The 27,409-nt window shown below is 45.6% G+C and overlaps 1 protein-coding gene across 1 annotated transcript in view; it reads left to right on the top strand.

Annotated features, from left to right (window-relative positions):
- The window catches only part of LOC136610196 (adhesion G protein-coupled receptor E1-like), a 135,528-nt gene extending 109,555 nt beyond the window's left edge, over positions 1-25,973 (top strand). The window contains exons 10-18 of the mRNA XM_066589437.1: positions 1,358-1,468; positions 1,575-1,762; positions 18,569-18,736; positions 19,800-19,994; positions 22,739-22,974; positions 23,594-23,654; positions 23,751-23,842; positions 25,571-25,739; positions 25,854-25,973. Of these exons, the coding sequence (XP_066445534.1) occupies positions 1,358-1,468; positions 1,575-1,762; positions 18,569-18,736; positions 19,800-19,994; positions 22,739-22,974; positions 23,594-23,654; positions 23,751-23,842; positions 25,571-25,739; positions 25,854-25,973 (1,340 nt within the window). The remainder of the gene's footprint in view (positions 1-1,357; positions 1,469-1,574; positions 1,763-18,568; positions 18,737-19,799; positions 19,995-22,738; positions 22,975-23,593; positions 23,655-23,750; positions 23,843-25,570; positions 25,740-25,853) is intronic.
- The last annotated feature ends 1,436 nt before the right edge of the window (positions 25,974-27,409 follow it).

The following is a 27,409-nucleotide window of genomic DNA, read 5'->3' as shown; positions in this document are numbered from 1 at the left end:
CTAAGGGGCAGAAATCACTTCTGTGAGGTCTATCAATATTAGTAAGTGGATCTGCATAGACTGAGGGACGCATTTCATAACAACTCCATACCCGAGAGTGCATGCAGTCTCATAGACATGGGAAACTTTTGGGATGTAATCACCGTCTTGGATTTGTCACAGAGATACGTTCACATGGGCGGAATCAACATCAGATTTTTCAGTACAGATTGTGCCTCATGAACTGTTTTGGAAATCGGCAGCTGGGTGGCAGATTTCTGCGACTGCTATGCACCTGTATACCTGTGGATCCATATATGGATTTATCCCTTATCAGTGGGCAAATCTATGTGGATTTTCCAATGCAGAATTTTAATCAAGAAATGATGCCACTCTTTTATCTGCAAAAGACTGTAAGCAACAAAAGGAAAAAAGTCTGCGCTCTTGAATTGTAGGGCATAAACCCAGAAACATCACAGAAATCTGGAATAAAGGAACGGCACTTACTCGAGAGGAGGGGGTTATGGCAAGCAAAAAGCCCACTCCTAGAAGTGTCAGTTCCTTTATTCCAGATTTCTGTGATGTTTCTGGGTGGTGGCAATCACATCCCAGCTTCCCCAGTATAAGCCAGTATAATTCTTTATTCCAAATTATGGCCGACAATACAGTGGCTTTGTTTCCCATTTGAACTCTTTTATCTGCACGTGGATTTTCTTCTGAAAGCTGTCTAAAAGAAAATCAGTCTTTGTTGCCCATACGCAATAAAGATAGATTTTCTCTAAAGACGGCTTTCATAACATTGCGGCGCTGGCCTACATTTCGGAGTAAGTGGGGTGCCAGCCTACTCTTCCATGGCCCAGCCACTAGGATAAGATGAGCAGTATGTCCTTTCATTGTAATATCTGGGAGGGTGTACCGTAACACTCATATGAATGCTCAATTCATCACTATACAGTGATCCCTTATCTTAACGGGGGTTACGTTTCAGAGACTCCCGCGAAACGTGAAAATCAGCAAAGTAGCGGAGCTATATTTACAAAAGTCAATCTGCCAAGTGAACTACCAAACAATTGCAAAAGTGAACAAACAGACCGATCCTACGATCCATGAGCCAATCAGCGCCCGATACAGAACACATTCCATCTACCAATAGTGTGCCATGTACAATCTTGCATTGGCAAGCGAGAGTGGCGTACTGTAGTTCCTTTAAATACCACAAAATTCCACGATTTCGAGAAAAACTCTGCAAAAACAGAATTATATATGGTCTATCTAAAATCCACGATGCACTGAAGCTGCAATCATTGAACCGCGATATAGGAAGGGATCACTGTATACCCAAATAATCATGTGTGATCGTTTTTTCTATCTCCTACAGAGGCTAAAATGCAGGTTGCTCAGGACTTCTGTGTTGATGAATCTTCCATGATCCTAACCATTGATGATAATAAAATGGAAGTACCGTGTTCACTTGTGGACTTTACGGGTGGTGAGTGTTAAGTCTACTGTACTGGCTGTACATGTCTATTATACTATTCATCGTATACTTATTCTGTAATCGTATACTTATTCTGTAATATATCCGTGTTTATCAGGTGGAGCCATGTTTATCTCCTATAAAGGTCTCAATGACAAGTTAAATGGCAGCATTCTTGCATCTTTCGGGGATTCAGGTCATACAAATAAAGAAGAAGTGATCTCCTCTGTGATTGGTGGAGCTATCACAAGGAACAATACAGAGAATCTGCCCGCTCCAGTCACCTTCGATTTGCAACATCTGATGGTCAGTAAAGGACTTAAAAGCACTTATACTGTATGTCATCAGTACTAGAGCAAAAAGTTACAAGCTGTGCACTTCATATAGAGTACAAACTTAAGGATGTAATAAGTTCCACGTTTCCAATCAGTATACAGTATGAACTCTCATCTTAAACCTGTATAGGTTTTGGCCCACCTTACTTTAGCTATTACAGCTTGGGAATGGTTGATTGGCCATTTCCCATTGAGGATTATAATCCATCCAAGGTTGCCATGTTTCTGTAAATCCTGGTACTCAGTTGTTTATTAATGCATATAGTTTCACAAACAAACCAATCCGATATCATGTTGACTACTATTGACTGTAGGGATGGAGGGTTATTGCATTTCTATTTTCTTGCAATGGAAAGCTTTACTGAGAGAAGGATATGGGCCACCAGTTTTCTATACCTAGCCTGGATAGCCTCTATGTCCAATAAAAAAACAGCTATATGTGGGTTGGATGTTATACCTATCTTGGTCATCTTTTTTATTAAATGGACACTGAGTTCTATAGGCGCTTTAAACACCTGAAGCTCCATAACATGAAGTTAAGGAGCATACTCCTGTGTGCACAGGCTCTTTAACATGTGCCAGGAGTACCCAGAAATAAAGTAGCCGGCCTGTAGGGGGAGTAGTACCACCTTGTGATCACTTTATAGTGGACTTCAAGTAAGATAGCACAAAGCGTAGACCTATTAGCCCATGTGAACGCATTACACCCCTTTGTGAAAGCATAGGATTTGCTTAATTCCTTCTCCCAGTTTAGTATATTTGCTTTTCTAAACTACGTAAGTTCTGGTTGCCTCCCTGTAATGAAGATATTTTATAAATTTTGGGGAAGATTGAAGGGAGGCTGGAGATAGATATAGGAATACTGGCAGGGAAAATTTCTTGTGAAACAAGGCTTTTTAAGATACTCTTAATTTGGGAGTATTTCAAGAAGTCCCTTGTAGTTAGTACATACTCCTCTCCCAAAACATTGAGAGATTTCATTTTGCCATTTAGGAACAGATTCAAAATCAAGGATATTCCTCTCTCCCTCCAAGTCCCCATCTCCATCCCCTCCACGAAATTCTTTAACACTTCAATATGTAGGAATACCTTTTTTCTAGATTGATATATACTGGAGGTGTGAATAATTTTTTGCCATGCATCCACAGAAGCCTTTAGGGTCAGGCATTCTGAAGGGAAAGAGGAAAGGGCGTCCATCACTGCTAACAGTGGGTTCCTGAGGAGTCCTCTAAATATCATGTCCTTCTCTATTGAGGGCCAACTGATATCTTCCACTGGAAAGCACACCAGGGCTTCAGTTGTTTAATCAGATTTGCCAGGTGGTATGCTGTGATGTTTGGAACCCCCAACCCTTCTCTCTCCCTCGGAGAGTGTAATATTGAGGCCACTACCCTAGTTCTTTTGCTATTCCAGATAAAGGATAACATTTGTCTTTGTAACACTTGAAGGTTCTGCATTGCATGTGAGATCGTAAGAGAGCATAGGGTGTAGAAGATTTTTTGGTAGGATCATCTTTTTGTAGCGAACTATTCTCCCCAACCATGAGGGCTCCATCAAAGTAAAGAGATTTCGTGTTTTTTTTTTTGTATGTCTTTGTGTAGCAAAGACAGGTTAATATCTGACACTTCTTTCCCTGGTGGTAGTAGTAATACCTAAGGGTGCGTTCACACGAGCGAGTTTTTGTGCGTACTTAGGTGCTTACATACGTCCGCACCTAGTTACGAGCAAAAACATGGCTCCATTGAAAACAATGCTCTGCCGGCCCCTGCATTCTTTTTCAGGGAAGGGCTTTACATATAAGCCCTTCCCTGAAAAATAAACATTTTAGTGCAAAAAAAAAAAAACTTACCTCTCCGCCGCTGCCGTGACAGATGTTTCCTTCACTTCCGCTATTTAAAAGAATTCCCTGTTGCTACATCTGCCACATCTGTGGCAGATGCAGTAGAGGAATTCTTTAATTCTCAACTGCAGCTGTCACACATGACAGCTGCGGTAGAGAATCCTGCTTCCAGCATCCCCTTCAATGGCTTTTCAGGGAAGGCCTTCATAAGCCCTTCCCTGAAAAGCCATTTAAAAAAGTGTATTAAAAAATATATATATATATTCACCTCCCTCCAGCTGCCGGGGCTCAGCCATGACTTCTGGCGCTGTCCCCGACTCCGTAGTTCTGAGCTATTAGCAGACGGGAATTTAAAATCCCTGCCTGCTGGTAGCTCTGATTGTGATTGGCTGAAGCACTGGCTGCTGATTGTTCAAAACAGCAGTGCAGAGTCGGGGACAGCGCCAGAAGTTGCCGCTGTGCCACGGCAGCCGTCAATGGCTTTTAAGGGAAGGGCTTATGAAGCCAATTAAAAGTAGTGTAAAAAAAATGTACTTACCTGTCGGCCGCTGCTGTGCTGTGCTGGTGCTCAGTCAATCACAGGCAGCTCTGGCCCGTCATTCATTTGGGGACAGCTGCCTGTGATTGGCTGAGCACCTCAGCCAATCACATTCAGTTCTTTCAGCAGGAGGGGATTTTAAATTCCCGCCTGCTGATAGATTAGCACCACAGTGCAGGTGACAGCAGGAGAAGACATGGCTGAGCCCCAGCAGCTGAAGGGAGGTGAGTATCTATTTTTTTTTCTAAACCACTTTTACTTGATTTTCAGGGAAGGGCTTATATTTAAAGCCCTTCCTTGAAATCAATTGCCAACAGCAGAATCCTCTACGGCAGCTGACAGGTGTGACAGCTGCGGTAGAGAATTGAAGAATTCCTCTGCTGCATCTGCCACAGATGTGGCAGATGTAGCAGCAGGGTATTCTTTTAACTAGTGGGGATGAAGGAAACGTCAATCCCCATATGGGTAGGGACCTGTTCTGAAGAAAAATGCAAAATATGAAAGTGGGAAAAATATATATTCCCCGTGGAGCACAAAGTGTGGTACCTCAATGCAGGTGTTGAATTGGTGGGAAGGGACTCCAGGAGTTGTAAAGTAAACCATTTATTTTCAAAAAGCAAAGGAGATTTCACTTTGACTTGCTTCAAACAGTTTGCATTAAATGACTTTAGTACAGATGATTGCCTTTGCAGACAGTGATTACTTCTGGACTTTTCTTAGGGGACTGGTACAAAAGACTGCATTTGTATACTTTGCTTTTCCTTCCAGCTTCTCTTCCTGGTTTGGACTATTGATTAGTTTCCTTTCTTTCCTTGTCTTCTCATCTTTGCTTAAATCTCCTTACTCCTTTCTCTCTCTTCTTTTTCCCTTTGCTAAACAGTTCTTGTTCCTGAGTACTCATGTTTAAGATGTTTGTTCTTCCTACTGCACTGGCTGCTCTGCGATGACTTTGCAGAGGCTTCCTCATTCTACCGGGTATCCTTCAGACTTATCTAATCAAGCTAGACTGAATTAGGCTCCGCCCACTCCTCTTTTTATCCTGTCACTCTAGTTCCTCCCAGCCAAGGGGATTCTATTCTACGTGACTAGAACTCACTAAAGATGATACAGTGAGGCATGGAACAACACCAGAAAAACAAGAAAACTTGACATTTATAATGCATGACAATAAATATGATTTATCCCTTTGATAACTACAGAAGTGCAGTAGTACTCAACTCTGAGATGCTACACATACACACTTCAGAAATGCAGGTTTATAGTCATTCAGTGGTCCTGAACTATTTAAGGAATGATAACTGGTTGCTATGCACAACAAACAGTTTTTTTAGAGTTTCAATAATTAATACCTATTGTATAGTCTATGATGAAAAAAGATTCTTAGTGATTCAGCATAGTGAATAATTTCATTCTAAATGATTCTGAAACAAGGAAAACCATAGAACAGCAGTTAAATAACTGCAAGCTAATGAGGCAAGCAAACAACTTGACCAATGACTTAACAGGAAAGAGCGAGGACATCAAGAGCTGCAGAAACCTCGGACGAGAATGAGGTCCAAATTCCAAAAGAGAGGGAAATTGCCAGTGCATCAAGGGCATCGAAACCATGGAACAGTGTGAGGCCAGACTTCAAGTATTGTGCGAAAGAGACACTATATCAAGGGCAGCAGAGACCACAAAACAGTATGAGGCCAAAATTCAAGAAGATAGGGAAAGAGCAAGGACATCAAAGGCTGCAGAGACCCTGAAAAAACATCAACCCCGAATTCAAAAAGAGAGACAGAGCCAGTGCATCAAGGGCAACAAGTCATTCCAATTTATTTCCAGGTTTTCGGTATGATCCTCACAAAAATTCTGATAAGCATCAGAATGTTATTATTGGAAAAATAGACCAAATATGTAGCCACTATCATGCCAAGAAATCTTAAGTTTAGCCTCTTGGAATGTGCTGTAGGAGTGGAAATGTTAAACTTCCATCTCTCGAAAAACACCACCACAGGATCTTCTTTCTTATATATCTGGAACTACTTCAGAATCCAAGCACTTCCTAAAGATAAAACTCACGTTTCCAGATTACATCATTTGGTGCCACATCTATAGTTAAAGAAAGTAGATTTCCAACAACTTTCAAAGTGCAAGTTTATGTGTCCCACAAGAGATCTTTGTTACCTTACCTCAAGAGTTTTACAAATTTACTTTATGATAAATGAGCAATCTGGGCAATGCCAAGTATATGAGGGGTGTATACAACCTTTATCCATTAAAAAAGTTTGTATTCGATACAAAAATCTTGCACTAATATCCCTCAAAGTAGTCCCCTTGGCAGCCACACTCTTCTTCCAATGCTTCTGCCATTGTGGGAAGCACTGCTAAAACTCCTCTTTTGAGATGGCACATAGCTGGTCCGTCGCATTCAGCATGATGTCTGGACTGAAATCTGGTTCCTTTCAGGGGCATTTTTAGCTTAGGGAAAAGCCAGAAGTCGCATGGAGCCATGTCAGGAAAGTAGGGAGCCTTACAAAGCACAGGTGTGTTGTGTTTGACCAGGAAACTGCATCAAATGTGAAGAATGGGCGGGTGCATTATCATGATGGAGCTGCCAATTGCCCACAGGTCCGGCTGTTTGCATCTCACAGCATTATGAAGGCGACTCAGAACCGATTGGTAGTACTTCTAAGTGATGGTTGTGCCATGTGGTGTGTACTCATGATGAACCATGTCACTGGAGTCAAAGAAGATGATCAGCATGACTTTGACATTATTGTGAAACTGCCGTGCTTTTTATGGCCCTTAGAATGTTGGATGCTTCCATTGTGATGACTGCAACTTGGTTTCTGGGTCGTACCCAGAAACCCAGAACTTGAATAAGCTGTTTATATTAGCAGGACACTGCAACTTAAAGGGGTTGTCCCGCGAAACAAAGTTGGGGTATACACTTCTGTATGGCCATATTAATGCACTTTGTAATGTACATTGGGCTCTCATTTAAATTTTTAATTAGTCAAAAAAAGAAATAGTATGGCAGAAATTGTCTTTTGTTGAAGTATTTCTCATACAGAGGTTGAAAAAGAAGAAAAAAAATTAAGCATATTTAAAAATAGTCTTAATTAAAGGGGTTGTCCTGCGAAAGCAAGTGGGTCTATACACTTCTGTATGGCCATATTAATGCACTTTGTAATGTACATTGTGCATTAATTATGAGCCATACAGAAGTTATTCACTTACCTGTTCCGTTGCTAGCGTCCTCGTCTCCATGGTGCCGTCTAATTTTCAGCGTCTAATCGCCCGATTAGACGCGCTTGCGCAGTCCGGTCTTCTCCCTTCTGAATGGGGCCGCTCGTGCCAGAGAGCTGCTCCTCGTAGCTCCGCCCCGTCACGTGTGCCGATTCCAGCCAATCAGGAGGCTGGAATCGGCAATGGACCGCACAGAAGACCTGCGGTCCACCGAGGGTAAAGATCCCGGCGGCCATCTTCGCAAGGTAAGTAAGAAGTCACCGGAGTGCAGGGATTCGGGTAAGTACTATCCGTTTTTTTTTTTAAACCCCTGCATCGGGTTTGTCTCGCGCCGAACGGGGGGCTATTGAAAAAAAAAAAAAAACGTTTCGGCGCGGGACAACCCCTTTAAAATAGTATTGTGATCATTATTATACTATGCCAACTGTATGCATGCTATGTATGGGTAAAACATCTTGTGTGCACATAGGGCCAGCTGCAATATGTGTCCAGACGCTGTAACGCATCTTTAGCAGGAGAGAAGCTTAGTCTATTTATACAAGTTTGTTAACGTCACTATAGTCTGAGGTGTGGTGACACTGATTGAGGGGATATGACCAGAAGGTTGGAATATTGGGGAATTGCTGTTGCAAGAAAAGAGCTGTGTGCCTTATCAAAAGAGGAATCAGGCACAGCTGGTGGATTGCTGAGGATGGAAGCCTCTGAGAATATGGCAAGCCAAGTAATAATGCACAAACTGACAAGTGAGTTGTAAAGCAGGGCGCAAGCTACCAAGAGGCCACTATAGAGGTTCTGTGATTTTTTTTTAAACTCGTTTTATTGAACAACATACCATGCAGTATATGAATAGAAAACTTAGTATACTTCATCATTTTTTCAAGCTAAGGGAGAATTACACAGCTACATTGTTTACAACCAACATATAAGTATAATATAGACCAGCCCTAGATACAGCTCTATTTAATAAACCTTGGAGCAAATCCTGTGTGGAAGTTGTGTCTGTCAAGCCACACCGCCTCCCCCACACCTTATGGAATTTTCCCAGGCATTTTTCATTTTTAAAGACTGTGTTGTCATACGGCAAATTGGAATTAACGATATTTTGCTATATTGAGAGCGTTAGGGAACGGCCATCCTTTCAGCGTAAGGCTATCGTTTTGTGAGCCAGGAACAACACCTTAGTAAGGAATATCCGATCGTGAAACTGCCAGTGCTCCTCATCCCAAACACTGATTCTGAACTCTGAGGTTGAACAGAGCCATAACTCGCTCGTGTACACTGCATGAGCTCAAATGTTTGATAAATTTTAAATGAAAGCCTACCCTCATGTTTGACGTACAGTATAATCACATGGAACAACTGTCCAATTTAGCCCAGAGCATTTAGATGGTCTTCAATGAAGATCTCGTGTAGGTGATCAAAAATAACACTGGTCTACAAAATAAAACTTTTTTTCTTTCACAAGAACAAAATTAACTGAATCTAAGAGTATTTTTCATCCTGAGTTCAAATATGCTTTCAGATTTTCTCCATCAGGTAGGGTTTTTTTGTGACACATGTTTAAAGTTTTATAGAATTAGTACTTTCATAACACTAAATGATAAACATGTACCTCATTTTGGCTTACCTAATAAGTTGTAAATGATTATTTTCGGCTATATTTTGCTTTGGGATGTCTCTCTTCATAGTCCAGCATTAGTCAAGCCAACATACTGGCACTCCATTTGCCTTGGTACCTCTTTTCCATCATAGAAATCTGCTGATGAAAATGCTCACCATGTTCCTCGCTGACAGCCCCAAGATTTCCTGGGAAGAAGTCTAGGTGGGAGTCCAAAAAATGAATTTTTAAAGACATGTTGCATCCCATGGCTTTGTATGAATTCACTCATTATTTCACGGTAGTTCTCTGCTTTATGATTTCCAAGAAAACCACAACAGATATTCTTGAATGATTTCCAGGCTGTTTTTTCTAGTGGATTTAACAGTTTCTCAAACTTTTTATCATGCAATATAAGTGATCTTATTTGTGGTCCAGGGTATTTGACACATTTTTCTGCTCATGAATAAGAGATTCACGTTTAGGCCATTGTTTCCTAATGCAGTGAGGCTTCCTATCCCTGCTGTCCCATTCACACAAGAAGCAGCATAATTTAGTATATCCAAGTTGCAAACCCAGCAATAACGCTATTACCTTCAAGTCTCCACAGATATTCCAGTTAGATTTTGTATACTGGATTTTCTCTAACAGTAGTTTCATATTTTCATATATCTCTTTCATATCAGTTGCATGCGTCACAGGTATTAATGGCAATTCATTGCCATTATGCAGAAGTACAGCCTTCAAACTACGGTAACTTTTGACGAGTCTATGAACATTCCCCACTCATTTGGCTGGTGTTGATGTCCAAGACCCTCTATGACTGAATAATTATTTGGAATAACTGATTATTCCAAAAAAATTACACTATTCTCTTTAGAGGCGTAGTCCTTGAATTCACTATGGTGACCACGATAAATGCATATCCTTGTATCTTTGCGGAGTAGATTTCAATCTGACAAGTTTAAATCTCGAATGAGTGAATAAGTTAAAAAGTGGGGATCTGATGAACAACTTACTTCGAATGTAGGAACACTTCTCTTGTCTCTTTCTTCTTCAGTATGAGTTGAGTCAGAGTCAGAACTATTCCGTAAGGTCATAAAATCTGGACACTTTGGTACAGGATACTCTTCACTATGTAATACAGGCCTCATTGCAGATGGCAAATAGGGATAGGTAATTGTATATTTTGTTTTAGATGTGATTCCTTTAATGTTAGTTAAACAAAGCAAACATAGCAATCAGTTGAATAGTCCTTTTGTTCCCTCCAAATCATTGGAATTGCAAATGACATAGGGTGTACCATTTTTCCATCCAGTGAGAAGCCTAACACATGATACACAGCATCATGATACACATTTGAGGCCCAGTGTTTATCAAAATCGCCAATTTGACACCCAAAATAAAGTTCATAACTAGAGATGAGCGAACGTACTCGTCCGAGCTTGATACTCATTCGAGTATTAGCGTGTTTGAGATGCTCGTTACTCGAGGCGAGCACCACGCGATGTTTGAGTTACTTTCACTTTCATCTCTGAGACGTTAGCACGCTTTACTGGCCAATAGAAAGACAGGAAAGGCATTACAACTTCCCCCTGCGACGTTCAAGCCCTATACCACCCCCCTGCAGTGAGTGGCTGGCGAGATCAGGTATCACCCGAGTATTTAAATCGGCCCCTCCCGCGGCTCGCCCCAGATGCATTCTGACATAGATCAGGGAAAGTGCTGCTGATGCTGGAGCTGCTATAGGGAGAGTGTTAGGAGTTATGTTAGGCTTCAAGAACCCCAATGGTCCTTCTTAGGGCCACATCTGACCGTGTGCAGTACTGTTGAGGCTGCTTTTAGCAGTGTTGCACATTTTTTTTTTTTTTTTGTATATCGGCCGTGCAGAGCATTGCGTCCTCAGTCTGCAGTCATTGTACATAGTATAGGGCCAGTACTGGTGAGGCAGGGACAGTGAAAAAGGTGAAAGAGATATACTGTCTATATAGGCAGTGGGCTTTTTCAAACACATTTTGGGAAAAAAAAACTATATTTGGGCTGCCTGTGACCGTCCTCAGTTTACTGCGTGTCTGCTGGGGCTAGTAGTCCTAATTAATACGCAGCTAAGCGTTACAGCAGGCTTGCGCAAAAGTGTTTCCTGGCTCTGCGTTGCCCATTACATCACCGCCGTCATCCTGTCCACATTGAAACAGTATACATATATACGCTGCCTACAGTATCTGTGTACTGTCTCAGCTCTGCCGTTCAAAAAATAGAAGCAAAATACTTAAGGCCTACCACTAGCCTTTGGCCACTTGACTGCTTCTGCGCTGTGAATTCCACTATCTCAGTCATACGCACCTACGTCTCACTGCAGGCGTGCGCAAAAGTGTTTCCTGGCTCTGCGGTGCCCGTTACATCACCGTCGTCATCCTGTCCACATTGAAACAGTATACATATATACGCTGCCTACAGTATCTGTCTACTGTCTCAGCTCTGCCGTTCAAAAAATAGAAGCAAACTACTTAAGGCCTACTAGTGGCGTCTGGCCACTTGACTGCTTCTGCGCTGTAAATTCCACTATCTCAGTCATACGCACCTACGTCTCACTACAGCCTTGCACAAAATTATTTCCTGGCTCTGCTGTGCGTTCCGTAAGCGAAGTCAGCCTCCAACCACAGGCCAATAAGCGGCACATTTAATTACAGTGTTCTGTTTCTGCACTACTAGTAATACACCATGCTGAGGGGTAGGGGTAGGCCTAGAGGACGTGGACGTGGGCGCGGACGCGGAGGCCCAAGTCAGGGTGTGGGCACAGGCCGAGCTCCTGATCCAGGTGTATCGCAGCCGACTGCTGCGGGATTAGGAGAGAGGCAAGTTTCTGGCGTCTCCAGATTCATCTCACAATTAATGGGTCCACGCGGAAGACTTTTATTAGAAAATGAGCATTGTGAGCAGGTCCTGTCGTGGATGGCAGAAAGTGCATCCAGCAATCTGTCGACCACCCAGAGTTCTACGCCGTCCACTGCTGCAACTCTGAATCCTCTGGCTGCTGCTCCTCCTTCCTCCCAGCCTCCTCACTACATTACAATGACACATTCTGAGGAGCAGGCAGACTCCCAGGAACTGTTCTCGGGCCCCTGCCCAGAATGGGCAGCAATGGTTCCTCTCCCACCGGAGGAGTTTGTCGTGACCGATGCCCAACCTTTGGAAAGTTCCCGGGGTCGGGGGGATGAGGCTAGGGACTTCCGGCAACTGTCTCAAGAGCTTTCAGTGGGTGAGGAGGACGATGACGATGAGACACAGTTGTCTATCACTCAGGTAGTAGTAATTGGAGTAAGTCCGAGGGAGGAGCGCACAGAGGATTCGGAGGAAGAGCAGCTGGACGATGAGGTGACTGATCCCACCTGGTTTGCTAAGCCTACTGAGGACAGGTCTTCAGAGGGGGAGGCAAGTGCAGCAGCAGGGCAGGTTGGAAGAGGCAGTGCGGTGGCCAGGGGTAGAGGCAGGGCCAGACCGAATAATCCACCAACTGTTTCCCAAAGCGCCACCTCGCGCCATGCCACCCTGCAGAGGCCGAGGTGCTCAAAGGTCTGGCAGTTTTTCACTGAGAGTGCAGACGACCGACGAAAAGGGGTGTGCAACCTTTGTCGCACCAAGATCAGCCGGGGAACCACCACCACCAGCCTCACCACCACCAGCATGCGCAGACATATGATGGCCAAGCACCCTACAAGGTGGGACGAAGGCCGTTCAGCGCCTCCGGTTTGCACCACTGCCTCTCCCTCTGTGCCCCAACCTGCCACTGAGATCCAACACCCCTCTCAGGACACAGGCACTACCGTCTCCTGGTCTGCACCCACACCCTCACCTCCGCTGTCCCCGGCCCCATCCACCAATGTCTCTCAGCGCACCGTCCAGCCGTCACTAGCGCAAGTGTTTGAGCGCAAGCGCAAGTACACCGCCACTCACCCGCACGCTCAAGCGTTAAACGTGCACATAGCCAAATTGATCAGCCTGGAGATGCTGCCGTATAGGCTTGTGGAAATGGAGGCTTTCAAAAGCATAATGGCGGCGGTGGCCCCGCGCTACTCGGTTCCCAGTCGCCACTACTTTTCCCGATGTGCCGTCCCAGCCCTGCACGACCACGTCTCCCGCAACATTGTACGCGCCCTCACCAACGCGGTTACTGCCAAGGTCCACTTAACAACGGACACGTGGACAAGCACAGGCGGGCAGGGCCACTATATCTCCCTGACGGCACATTGGGTGAATTTAGTGGAGGCTGGGACAGAATCAAAGCCTGGGACCGCTCACATCCTACCCACCCCCAGAATTGTGGGCCCCAGCTCGGTGGTGGTATCTGCGGCGGTGTATGCTTCCTCCACTAAACCACCCTCTTCCTCCTCCTCCTACCCAACCTCTGTCTCGCAATCAAGATGTGTCAGCAGCAGCACGTCGCTAGCAGTCGGTGTCACGCGGCGTGGCAGCACAGCGGTGGGCAAGCGTCAGCAGGCCTTGCTGAAACTACTCAGCTTAGGAGAGAAGAGGCACAGAGCCCACGAACTGCTGCAGGGTCTGACAGAGCAGACCGACCGCTGGCTTGCGCCGCTGAGCCTCCAACCGGGCATGGTCGTGTGCGACAACGGCCGTAACCTGGTGGCGGCTCTGCAGCTCGGCAGCCTCATGCACGTGCCATGCCTGGCCCACGTCTTTAATTTGGTGGTTCAGTGGTTTCTGAAAAGCTACCCACGCTTGTCAGACCTGCTCGGAAAGGTGCGCCGGCTCAGCGCACATTTCCGCAAGTCCCACACGGACGCTGCCACCCTGTGCACCCTGCAACATCGGTTTAATCTGCCAGTGCACCGACTGCTGTGCGACGTGCCCACACGGTGGAACTCTACGCTCCACATGTTGGCCAGGCTCTATGAGCAGTGTAGAGCTATAGTGGAATACCAACTCCAACATGGCGGCGTAGTGGGAGTCAGCTTCCTCAATTCTTTACAGAAGAGTGCGCCTGGTTGGCAGACATCTGCCAGGTCCTTGGAAACTTTGAGGAGTCTACCCAGATGCTGAGCAGGGATGCTGCAATCATTAGCGTCACCATTCCTCTGCTATGCCTCTTGAGAAGTTCCCTGCAAAGCATAAAGGCAGACGCTTTGCGCTCGGAAACGGAGGCAGGGGAAGACAGTATGTCGCTGGATAGTCAGAGCACCCTCCTGTCTATATCTCAGCGCGTTGAGGAGGAGGAGGTGGAGGAGCATGAGGAGGAGGGGGAAGAGACAGCTTGGCCCACTGCTGAGGGTACCCATGCTGCTTGCCTGTCATCCTTTCAGCATGTATGGCCGGAGGAGGAGGAGGATCCTGAAAGTGATCTTCCTAGTGAGGACAGCCATGTGTTGCGTACAGGTACCCTGGCACACATGGCGGACTTCATGTTAGGATGCCTTTCTCGTGACCCTCGCGTTACACGCATTCTGGCCACTACGGATTACTGGGTGTACACACTGCTCGACCTACGGTATAAGGAGAACCTTTCCACTCTCATACCCGAAGAGGAAAGGGGTTCGAGAGTGATGCTATACCACAGGACCCTGGCGGACAAACTGATGGTAAAATTCCCATCCGACAGTGCTAGTGGTAGAAGGCGCAGTTCCAAGGGCCAGGTAGCAGGGGACGCGCGGAGATCAGGCAGCATGTACAGCACAGGCAGGGGAACACTCTCTAAGGCCTTTGACAGCTTTCTGGCTCCCCAGCAAGACTGTGTCACTGCTCCCCAGTCAAGGCTGAGTCGGCGAGAGCACTGTAAAAGGATGGTAAGGGAGTACGTAGCCGATCGCACGACCGTCCTCCGTGACGCCTCTGCCCCCTACAACTACTGGGTGTCGAAGCTGGACACGTGGCCTGAACTCACGCTGTATGCCCTGGAGGTGCTTGCTTGTCCTGCGGCTAGCGTCTTGTCAGAGAGGGTGTTTAGTGCGGCTGGGGGAATCATCACTGTCAACCGACAGTGCCGACAGGCTTACACTGATAAGGATGAACAAAGCCTGGATTTCCCCAGACTTCTCTTCTCCACCAGCGGACAGCAGCGGTACCTAAACAATACGTAGGCTGCACCCGCGGATGGAAGAATCGTTCTCTATCACCATAAAAAATGGGGACCTTTTAGCTTCATCAATCTGTGTATTCTATTCATCCTCCTGCTCCTCCTCCTGAAACCTCACGTAATCACGCCGAACGGGCAATTTTTCTTAGGCCCACAAGGCTCAGTCATATAATTTTTGTAAACAATTTTTATTCGTTTCAATGCTCATTAAAGCATTGAAACTTGCACCTGAACCAATTTTTATTTTAACTGGGCTGCCTCCAGGCCTAGTTACAAATTAAGCCACATTAACCAAATGTTACGGCACTCTGCCCCCCAGAGCGCCAGATGGGGTGCCCTGATCTTCCCGCACCCCACTGTCCCTGCCTACTTGCCTCGGCCCTGGCTAACCCCAGGCGGACAACTGGGCGGCGGTCCCTGCGCTGGCTAGGGACCTGGCGACTACCTAGATGGAACTACTAACAGGGGACAGAGTGCCGACAGAAGAGGCAGGTGGAACAAACCAACAAAACTTACAAGTACAAGCAGGGCTGGAGATGGAGCTCACAGGCAGATAGACAGGACCTGAATAGCAACTAGTGCTGACTGGGACAGACCAGACTAGAGGCTAACAGGACCAACAGAAACAGGCTGAGAAAGGATAGCAGGGCTGACAGACAACTAGGGACTGGCTGAGGTAAACTGCAGACAGACTGACTAGATGAAAGCAGAACCAATAACTGGCAGTGAGCTCACATCACTGCCAGTCTCTTAACCACAAGGTTCCGCCCCGGGGCGGAGAGTGGGAGGAGGCAACTCCACCCACTGCTGTATAAGAAGAACGGAGGAGTGCGGGCGGCACCCTACGGGCGGACACGCCCATGCCGCCGCCCACCGGCCGTCCCAAGCTGCTGGGATAACCTCGACACAGGGCTCCAGGCTGCTGGAGCCGATGCCGGAGCGACGCGCGCCGACCGCGGGACCCCGTGCCGCGCTGTATGGTAACACCAAAGCGATTAATGGGTTTCACCTGCGCTCTTGGTTGGGCATGGGCAATTTTTCTGAGGTACATTAGTACTGTTGGTACACCAATTTTTTGGGGCCCTCGCCTACAGTGTAATCCTATTAATTTTTAGCCTACCTGCATTAAACCTGATATTACATCAGCTGTGCTGGGCACTGCAATGGGATATATTTATGTACTGCCGGTGGGTTCCAGGGAGCCACCCATGTTGTTGGTCCACACGGAGTTGTAACTGCATGTGTCCACTTCTAAAGAACCCCAGTCTGACTGGGGCATGCAGTGTGGCCCGAAGCCCACCTGCATTAAACCTGACGTTAGCTTTGCTGTCCAGGGCACTGCAATGGGATATATTTATGTACCGCCGGTGGCTTCCTCGGACCCACCCATGCTGTCGGTCCACACGGAGTTGTAACTGCATGTGTCCACTTCTAAAGAACCCCAGTCTGACTGGGGCATGCAGTGTGGGCCAAAGCCCACCTGCATTAAACCTGACGTTATCTTTGCTGTCCAGGGCACTGCAATGGGATATATTTATGTACCGCCGGTGGCTTCCGGGCACCCACCCATGCTGTCGTACCACACGGAGTTGTAACTGCATGTGTCCACTTCTAAAGAACCCCAGTCTGACTGGGGCATGCAGTGTGGGACGAAGCCCACCTGCATTAAACCTGACGTTAGCTTTGCTGTCCAGGGCACTGCAATGGGATATATTTATGTACCGCCGGTGGCTTCCTCGGACCCACCCATGCTGTCGGTCCACACGGAGTTGTAACTGCATGTGTCCACTTCTAAAGAACCCCAGTCTAACTGGGGCATGCAGTGTGGGCCGAAGCCCACCTGCATTAAACCTGATGTTAGCTTTGCTGTCCAGGGCACTGCAATGGGATATATTTATGTACCGCCGGTGGCTTCCTGGGACCCACCCATGCTGTCGGTCCACACAGAGTTGTAACTGCATGTGTCCACTTCTAAAGTACCCCAGTCTGACTGGGGCATGCAGTGTGGGCCGAAGCCCACCTGCATTAAACATGACAATACCTCAGCTGTGCTGGGCACTGCAACGGGATATATTTATGTACCGCCAGTGGGTTCCAGGGAGCCACCCATGCTGTGGGTCCACACGGACTTCACAATAGGGAGTTGTACCTGCCTGTGTCTATGAATTAAAAACCCCGGTCAGGTTGGGGCATGCAGTGTGGGCTGAAGCCCACCTGCATTTAATCTGACGTTAGCTCTGCTGTCCAGGGCACTGCAATGGGATACATTTATCTACAGCCGGTGGGTTCCAGGGAGCCACCCATGATGTGGGTGCACACGGAATTCCCATTGCGGAGTTGTACCTGCCTGTGACTATATATAAAAAAACGCGGTCTGACTGGGGCATGCAGACACCTTGACAGAATGAATAGTGTGTGGCACATAGGTTCCCCATTGCTATGCCCACGTGTGCAGCTCCTGATGGCGGTGGCACAGGATTATATTTCTCATTGCTTCTGTACAGCATTGTGGGCTATCGCCCCACCCCTTTTAAAGAGGGTCGCTGCCTAGCCGTGCCATCCGTCTGCAGTGTGTGCCTGCGGTTCATCCTCATGGCAGACGCACTTAATAGACATGAGGGTGGTGTGGCATGAGGGCAGCTGAAGGCTGCGCAGGGACACTTTGGTGTGCGCTGTGGACACTGGGTCATGCGGGGGGGGGGGTTGGGCAGCATGTAACCCAGGAGAAGTGGCAGTGGAGTGTCATGCAGGCAGTGATTGTGCTTTGTTGGAGGTAGTGTGGTGCTTAGCTAAGGTATGCATTGCTAATGAGGGCTTTTCAGAAGTAAAAATTGTTGGGGGGGCACTCTTGCCGCTATTGTGGCTTAATAGTGGGACCTGGGAACTTGAGATGCAGCCCAACATGTAGCCCCTTGCCTGCCCTATCCGTTGCTGTGTCGTTCCCATCACTTTCTTGAATTGCCCAGATTTTCACAAATGGAAACCTTAGCGAGCATCGGCGATATACAAAAATGCTCGAGTCGCCCATTGATTTCAATGGGGTTCGTTACTCGAAGCGAACCCTCGAGCAACGCGAAATTTTTGTCCCGAGTAACGAGCACCCGAGCATTTTGGTCCTCGCTCATCTCTATTCATAACACTTTTTTACAAGTGGTGTGAAATTTCGCTTCTGATACTTGAAGGTTATTTCACTACACACCTAGCAGAAAGTGTCTAGATGACTAACACACTTTCTTGGCATATTGAAACTTTTCTAAAACTAATAAAATAAAAAAGATCAATATACAGCACAAAACAGCACAATACGTCTTAACAGAAACAAATACTTGTGTTGACTGACTCCCAAGTTCTGTACATACGTATCTGGTGCACTAAAATTATTTTCTTGACTATTATCGAACCGTAATCCATTAAAAACAGTTGTGAGATTTAAAAAAAATAAATAAAATTCTAACCTTTTACATCTATTTTCATATATAGGCTGTAAAACCATTCCACAATTTGCGGTGTGTATTTTATGACATAAAAAAGGAAGTTTGGTCAACCTATGGTTGTAGAACTAAGCAGTTAAACGGAGAGAACCGTACACGTTGTATCTGCACACATCTCTCCACCTTTGCTGTCATCATGGCACCCACTAAAATTCAGGTGAAGTACATATGATGTTGACTCATTATTACCTATTTATTCCTATATAGTAGTAATTTGTCTGACCTTGGAAATCAGACAATAATATGTAATGGTGTACAAGATCCAGGGGCATAGCTATAGAGATTGTACCTGGTTTCTGAGACGACTCTCCGCCACTTATGAAGTAGAAGTAATTCCGCTGACCTTGTAAATCACAGAAAAATATGTAATGGGCAGAGGCGTAACTTAAATATTCTGGGCCCCAATACAAAATCTGTAACAGAGCCCCCCAACTATAGTGCTTTAGTCATACTACTAGGCTCCCTACATGGAAAAGATAGGCCCTATGGGCCCCCTAAGGGTCCTGGGCCCGGGTGCAACCGCGTCCCCCTGCATCCCCTATAGTTATGCCCCTGGTAATGGGGTACAAGATCCTGGGGCATAGCTATAGGAAGTGTACCTGGTTGGTCCATGGTTTCTGAGAAGACTCTCCACCAGTTATGAAAACACCATAAATGCACATGGAAGGTAGGGGGCCCAGGAACTTTAAGTTTCATCCTTGGATAGACCCTCCAGCATGACCAACCAATCATTCTGTTGTCTTCTCATTGCGCCACCTTTTCTTTTGTTCACCTTTAAAATACTTCCTCAGCCAAATGAACCCAGCATATGTAATCTGAATTGGGGATTTATTAATCTTTCACTAACTATCCTGTGTTTATGGTCAGCTTCATATTATAGTTGATAAAAAACAATGTACATGTCATTCTTCTAGTAGGAAAACATGAGCTAAGATAATTACCACATATGAGTTTCAAAATATATAGAAATATTTTCAAATAAGGACTAACACCACTCTTACACATGATCTAGTTGAAAATCATACATGTCAAGTATAAATCATGAACTACTCGTAGTCAATAAACTCTTAATATGATGAACACATAGGAAAATTATATAATGTCCTACAGAATAGATGACCAGCATTTGCAAGGCTGTTAAAGTACAATTCTCTGTATCAGGGGGAGTACTGTAGCTTGTACTGCCATGTCTAATCCCTTGTTGTTTTTTTCAATTACAGGTGGATGTTGGCTTAAAACTTCTCTCTGTTATTGGTCTCAGTTTATCTCTTGTCTGCTTGTGTCTTTCTTTTCTCACCTTCATCCTCTGTCGGTCATTGAGAAGCGCTCACACTTCTGTTCTAACAGTTCTTTGTGTATGTCTCTTCTTGGGCCAACTTCTCGTCTTGGTGGGTCTTCAACAAACCTCAAATAAGGTAACTATGGTTTCAACTAGTTTGAATTTCTGCAAGTCTTCTATAAACAATGGTGGTGTCACAGTTTTTTCTCCTTCGGGTCTCAGTTAGATGTCAATTCATTGTCTGTTTATAGTTACTTTTAAGAGGTTTTCAGAATTAGAAAAACATGGCTGAGATCTTCCAAAAAGAATGCCAGGCCAGTCCACTGGTTGTGTGTTGTATTGCAACTTAGACCATTTACTTCAATGGAGCTGAGCTGCAATACCAGACACAAACAGGAGAAAGCAGCCATGTTTTCCTAATCCTGGACAACCTTTTGATAACACTGAACAATCTTAAAGATCTTAAAAGGGTTTACTGGTACTAGGATATCTGATTGGTGGGGTTCTGCTGCCTGGGACCTCCACCATTCAGATGTTTGAAAAGGCATCTTCTCAGGCCTGTGACGTTACATTCATCGGCCATGCTACCTAAGAGCAGCTCAGACTTGAGATGCCAGAAATGTAAGCTTTTGTCTCTACTGGAGTAAAAGGTGCATAGTCTTCAAGAGGGAATAGCTAAATTGAAATTAATTAAAGGGGTTGTCCCGCGCCGAAACGGGTTTTTTTTTTTTCAACCCCCCCCGTTCGGCGCGAGACAACCCCGATGCAGGGACTTAAGAAAAAAACAGCACAGCGCTTACCTGAATCCCCGCGCTCCGGTGACTTCTATACTTACCGGTGAAGATGGCCACCGGCATCTTCTCCCTCCGTGGACCGCAGGGCTTCTGTGCGGTCCATTGCCGATTCCAGCCTCCTGATTGGCTGGAATCGGCACGTGACGGGGCGGAGCTACACGGACCCCCATTGAGAACAGAAGAAGACCCGGACTGCGCAAGCGCGGCTAATTTGGCCATTAGACGGCGAAAATTAGTCGGCTCCATGGGAACGAGGACGCTAGCAACGGAGCAGGTAAGTGAAAAACTTTTTATAACTTCTGTATGGCTCATAATTAATGCACAATGTACATTACAAAGTGCATTATTATGGCCATACAGAAGTGTATAGACCCACTTGCTGCCGCGGGACAACCCCTTTAAGGAAAGAATGGATTTCCTTTACGGAGTAGAAGAAAGTCTTCCAAATGTTGAAGGAAAAGACATGTCCAGTGTACCTGCAGAAGCAGAAGAATGGAAGCAGCAGGATCAGGAGTCAACCAGCACTCATACTGCTCAGGAACCAGTACCAGGTTTTGACGGAGGGGGACCTGGTACTGGTTCCTGAGCAGAAGGAGAAAGAGGTACAGCAAGAAATGACTGTACCCAAAAAAGTCAGACCTCATCTGGAATACTGTGTCCAGTTCTGCGCACAACACTTTAAGACTTCTTTCACACAAGCGGATATACGCTACGTTGGTTGAGAAAAATTTGGTGAATGAGTGCACAAATCAAACGTTTGTGCGCCAGTTCAGATGGCCTGGTGAGCCCGGTGCAAATGCGCCAAGCTCACTAGGCCATCGCCCATTTTCCTTCCCTCCCCATCACAGGCTCACCTGTTTTCCTCCCTGCTCGTTTTGTGCAATGAGAGGGGGGGGGGAGCCAAGCGCCTCCTGCCATTGATGGCTATGGACAAGGGTCGGGCAGAGGGCAGACAGTTAGCTCCTCCCCCATCTCACCCCTCCTCTGTAGCATCAATGGAAGGAGGCGGGGCAGACTGGTGCTTGGCTCTGCCCTTGTCCCGCCCCCTCCCATTGCACAGAACGAGCGGGGAACAAGACAGGTGAGCCTGTATGGGGGGAGGAGAACTGAGTTAGGGAGTTTAGCAGCCATGCTGCTAAACTCTCTCCCACTTACGGCCACTGCCATGGGCTCCCTTAGGAGCCCATGCAGCGGCCGTCGTATTCCGGCCCAAAACATAGTTCCAGAACTATGTTTTGGGTCTGACGTAAAAACGCCTGGCGCTATATTGGCTTGGCTGGGCGTTTTTACGTCTCACAAATACGCCCATGTGATCTGATGCATTGGAATTCAATGTATCAGATCACAGTGGATATCGGCCGGCAGTGAAAAGGCCGGCCGATATGCGCTCATGTGAAAGAAGCCTCAAAAAGACATAGACAAACTGGAGCAAGTTCAGAGAAGAGTTACTAGGATGGTGAGCATTCTGCAAATCATGTCCTATGAGGAACAGTTAAAGGATCTGGGAATGTTTAGCTTGCAAAAAAGAAGGCTGAGAGGAGACTTAAGAGCTGTCTACAAATATTTGAAGGGCTTTCAGAGTGCAGAGGGATCAGCCCTATTCACATTTGCACAATGGTAACTGAAAGGGAGGAGACAGACACAGATTAGAAAATAACTTTCTGACAGTAAGAGTGATCAATTAGTGGAACAGGTTACCATGGGAAGGGGGTGAGTTCTCCTTCAATGGAAGTCTTCAAGCAAAGGCTGGACAAATATCTGTCTGGGATGATCTAGTGAATCCTGCACTGAGCAGGGGCTTGGACCAGATGACACTGGAGGTCTCTTCCAACTCTACTCTATGATTGTTAATGGGATAGAGGTGCTATACCATGTACAGTGCTGGGTCTGATATGCAGTGAAGTTGCCTTTGCACACACATGAGTGCTGCAGCCACTTCAAACAGCTGATCGATGGGGTCCGATTTGATATTGATGACCTATCCTGGAAAAGCCTATTAAGATCTTACATGTTCTTATCTAAGCTTGATTTAAACCTCATTCTGATTTCATTTTTCATTCTCTCATCCCTATTATCTTTATTTTAGATCCTCTGTTCGGTGATTGCAGGCAGTCTGAAATTCTTCTTCCTGTGTGCATTCTGTTGGATGTCTCTTGAAAGCATCCTCCTCTTTTTGACTGTCCGAAACCTGCAAGCTCTGAATTATATGAACTCTCAACGCTCTTATTTCCCATATGTGTGTCTGGTTGGGTTTGGAATACCCTCTATTATAATAATTGTCTCGGCATCATTACATCCAGATATATATGGGGAGGAGACACAGTAAGTTCCATCACCAAATCTAGAGAAATTTAGGTTCAATAAAGCCAATAAACCTCCTTATATCTCCAATGGTCAATTGGGTAATAGCTGAAGCCTGAAAAACCCTGAAGAGCCCACTAAAACTATAGATGGGGTAGATTCTTTAACACTTAGCTGCTGAAGGGGCTATGAAGTGACTATTAATTCAAGCTCCAGAGTCCAAGGTGATCTTAGTTTACCCTATCACTGATTGCCATACTAGAGTTGTCTTGTTACCATCTTCTCTAGTGACCCTTCCTGGGAAAACTCATTATAATTGCAATGTATTAGACAAGACAGATGAAGTAAAGCAACTCTCTGGCCCTAGACAAACCAAGATGGCAGCACAAATTCTCTGACTACCTGATGCACACCGTTTACTGATAGTCTAAGACACTACACACTGCGATAATTGGCCAGTGCTGCTCATATGAGCAAGGCTGGCCAATCATCACAGCATATAGTGTCTTAAACTACTAATGCAGAGTGTCGGGTAGTCTAAGAAGCAATGCAGCCATCTTGGTTTGTACAGGACTAAAGGGTCTCCTTAATGAAAAACTTATGATGACCACTTGGGTTTTTCTTCTTTTTTTGCCTTTAGTTGCTGGCTCAAAATTGATTATGTCTGGAGTTTCCTTGGTCCGGTCTGCATGTTTATCGTTGTGAGTATATAGTATCAGCCTCAGCATCCCCTCCTGGTATACCTTGATCACTCACAGATATCACTCACTATTTCTTCTCTATGACTCTTTCGTTAGGTCAATTTCATTCTCTTGATCCTCACATTCTGGCTCCTTAGGAAGAAGTTGTCATCTCTAAACTCTAATGTCTCCACTCTAAAACATACCCGGTGAGTCCAAGATGGAAAAAATAAAATCTGGTTGGATGCCAGTCAGAAGTCACTAGTGGGAAAGTTCCAATTTTGACTATAAGGTTATCAAATATATAAGTACAGATGTATCAAATGTTAACTTGACATTTTAGGCTATTTTCATATCAGCACAGTCAATACTCACACGATTACACAATACACTGTGCAATTCCTTAGTAAAAAGAACACATCTGGAGCTCAGTAGGCTAAATAAAATCGTGGCGCAGGAGTGTCCAGCGCCCATGTTAACTGGCCCTGTAAGCATAAAAAGTACACTAATATGTGCAAAAATACGCTTGTGTGAGGCTGCCCTGAGGCCTTAGTCAGACGGGCGTTTTTTGCCGCGATTTGCGGATCGCATGACGGATGCGCATCCGCAAATCGCGTGACCGGTGCGCGCAAGTCGCCCGCAAATCGCCCGAAAATCTGCTCCTAGCCGCGTTTCATTAGAAACGGGCCGGAGCTGTCCAGCGCATTGCATTCAATGGAGACGGCAATACAGCCGTCTCCATTGAAAGCAATGCGCTGCGGGCGAGCCCGGGATGAATTGTCGGTAAGGGCTTAAATATATAAGCCCTTACCTGCAATCCATCCTAAAATGTGTTAAAATAAAAAAAAATTGCATTCTCACCTTCTGCCTGCAGCTCCGGGCAGCCGTCCTGCAGTGGGTGTGAAGGGGGTGTGAGTCAGACCTGCCCCCTAATTGGCTCAGCGCTGAGCCAATCAGAGGCATGCCTCACTCACACCCATTCATGAATTCATGAATGGATGTGAGTCAGACCTGCCCCTGATTGGCTCAGCGCTGAGAGGCAGCAGTCACTCACCCATGCATGAATTCATGCATGGGTGTGTGAGTGAAACCGGCCTCTGATTGGTCAGGCTGTGACCAATCAGAGCAGATCATTCAGCAGGCGGGGATTTTAAAGCCCCGCCGGCTGAATAGTGCCGAGAAGCAGTTCAGGAGAACTGACAGCGGCCGCGGCTGGACTCCGGTTGCAGCGGAAAGGTGAGTATACAATTTTTTTTAATTTTAACACATTTTAGAATGAATTGCAGGGAAGGGTTTATATATTTAACCCCTTCCCGACAATTAACCCCGCGCACGCCGGCAGCCCATTGCTTTCAATGGAGCGGCTGTATTGCCGCTCCATTGAATTCAATGGGCAAACATCGTTCTTCTCTGCCACAGCTGTTACAGCTGTGGCAGAGAAGAATGATTTGTCTTCTATATGTTCTCAATGGGGTCGGCGCTGCTGCCGCCGGCCCCATTGAGCGCATATACAGAAGCGAACAGGAATCGCAGATCGCAGATAGGTGCGATCTGCGATTTTTTGTTCTATAATTTTTCGGACGAGCGCATAAAAAGCGCTCATGTGTCCGATACCATTGCGAAGCAATGGTTTTAAAAAATCGCCGGACGCATGCGCATGCGCAAATCGCGGCAAAAAACGCCCGTCTGACTAAGCCCTGACTGTGGACATCACTGTGATATACAGTAATGGGAAGTTTTCAGCTATTTATTTATGCTGACCCCCAAATATAATTTGGATTAAATTTAGTGGAACTGAAGTAAATTGGGCAAGGGCATAGGTCTGGGACATATTCATGAGGGTGAAAAGGTATAAAAAAAAGTACTGAGGTCAGGTGGTGTTCGAAGTTCAAATTCAGGCAATACAATAGCACAATTTAACTCTTTCCTTCCCGCAGCTTATTGACGTTCAAGGCCTTTTCCCAACTCTTCATACTAGGCTGTACATGGATCATTGGCTTCTTTCAGTTCGGATCTGGATCCATTATTGCGTCTTATGTCTTCACCATCTGCAACAGTCTCCAAGGAGTGTACCTCTTCATTGTACATTGTCTACTCAACCACCAGGTCATGTGACTTTCATCGCCTGCTCTTTCCACCATCTTTCCAATATTATCACAATATGCTTCCCTCAATCAGGGATACTGAAAATAACTCTGTTCTTCTTACCTTTACTTCTAGGTACGGGAAGAGTACAGCAGAGCATACCGCAGGCTTTACTCTAAGCAGCCCGCGTCGGAGACAGCGTCTGGTAGTACCATACCCATGACTATAAAATCAGTAACTCTTAGTATTGTCTAACATCTTACTCTCTCCTGCGGTATAGCATTAGTGTTTTCTAGCTAGGTTATCATAGTTACAGAATCTACTGCATTATTTTTATCCCATAATCTCATGTCCCATAAATTGTGTTCAGCACATCCTATATGGGTCATCTTACCCATAAAACCCTAATTATATATTCCAGACTCAAAAAGTATTTTTTACATTTTTGAGCCTTTTCTCTCTTAAGTCAAATAATCACTAAGATAACTTTTATTGTCTGCTTCCATCAAGGTTTCTTTTATTTATTTATTCTATGCTTTTTTTCAGGGTTTTCCAGTTGTAAACTATTGATGGTCTACCCTCAGGATAGGCCATTAATAATAGATTGGTAGAGGTTTATCACCTGGGACCCTCGCTGATCGCTGGGGCAACGTACTTGTGCACTGAGTGGATTTGTACAAGAAGCAGACAGCTTCATTCCCACTGCAGTGGCCAGGCTTGGTATTACAGCTAAAGTTTCCATTGAATTGAATAGGAGCTCTGCATGTAATACCAAGTCTGACCACTGCAGTGGGAACGGAGCTCTCTGCTTCCTGCGGAAAACTGCTGAGTGTACAGGTGCCCTAATCCAGTGAACAGCTGTTCTGTGGAAGTCCTCGGTGGCGGACTCCTGCCACTCTACTATTGATGGCCTATTCTGTGGATAGACAATCAATAACTTACAGCTGGAAAACCCTATGAAATAGGAATTCTAGAGCATCATTTTTATAATGCTGTCTTATGCAGTTCCTCTGTTATTACTACAGCAAATGTATGAATAAATGAAATACTAACTGATACTATTCCTCTTGTCAATGGGGTATGTCCCTGCACTGACACGGTCCAATCAGTGTTGACAATATTCGACGGTGTAGGACACACCCCATTGAGAAGGGGGGTGGTAACACTCAGTTGTCAAATTATTCATACATCTCCATGAGGGATAACAAAGGAATGTACAAAGCAGGATTCTAACAACAGATGCCCCAGCTTCTTTATTTTATGGGGAATAAAAGTATTTACTATAACAGATATTATGGAGAGCTGAAGGGTCCTCTTTAACCCCTTAACGCTCCATGACATACAGTTTCTTACAGCTGACACCTGTCCATATCAGCTGCGATCAGCACTCTCGCTGTTCACATCTGTTAACCCTTTGAACATCCAGATCGGAGTTTGGTGGTCCCAAACGACCCCTCGCATTGAGATCGTGGGGTGCTGTTCAGTTGTCTTGGCATCTGAGGCTTTCTGAAGAACCCCAGGCCTGCCATTGCAGATTGCCTGTCAGATTGTGGCATAATGTAATATTTTGTATTACATCATACTGCAGGAGTGATCAAACCATCAAAAGTTCATGTTCGCTATGGGGCCTAAAAATAACATGTAAAAATCAGTTTGAAAATTTTTTTATTAATTATTTAAGAAAATAAAAG

This window comes from Eleutherodactylus coqui, chromosome 2, assembly GCF_035609145.1.
Source record: "Eleutherodactylus coqui strain aEleCoq1 chromosome 2, aEleCoq1.hap1, whole genome shotgun sequence".
In the NCBI taxonomy this organism is placed as follows: domain Eukaryota; kingdom Metazoa; phylum Chordata; class Amphibia; order Anura; family Eleutherodactylidae; genus Eleutherodactylus; species Eleutherodactylus coqui.
The sequence above is the reverse complement of the archived record's forward strand: the minus strand, read 5'-3'. Positions and strand labels throughout refer to the sequence as shown.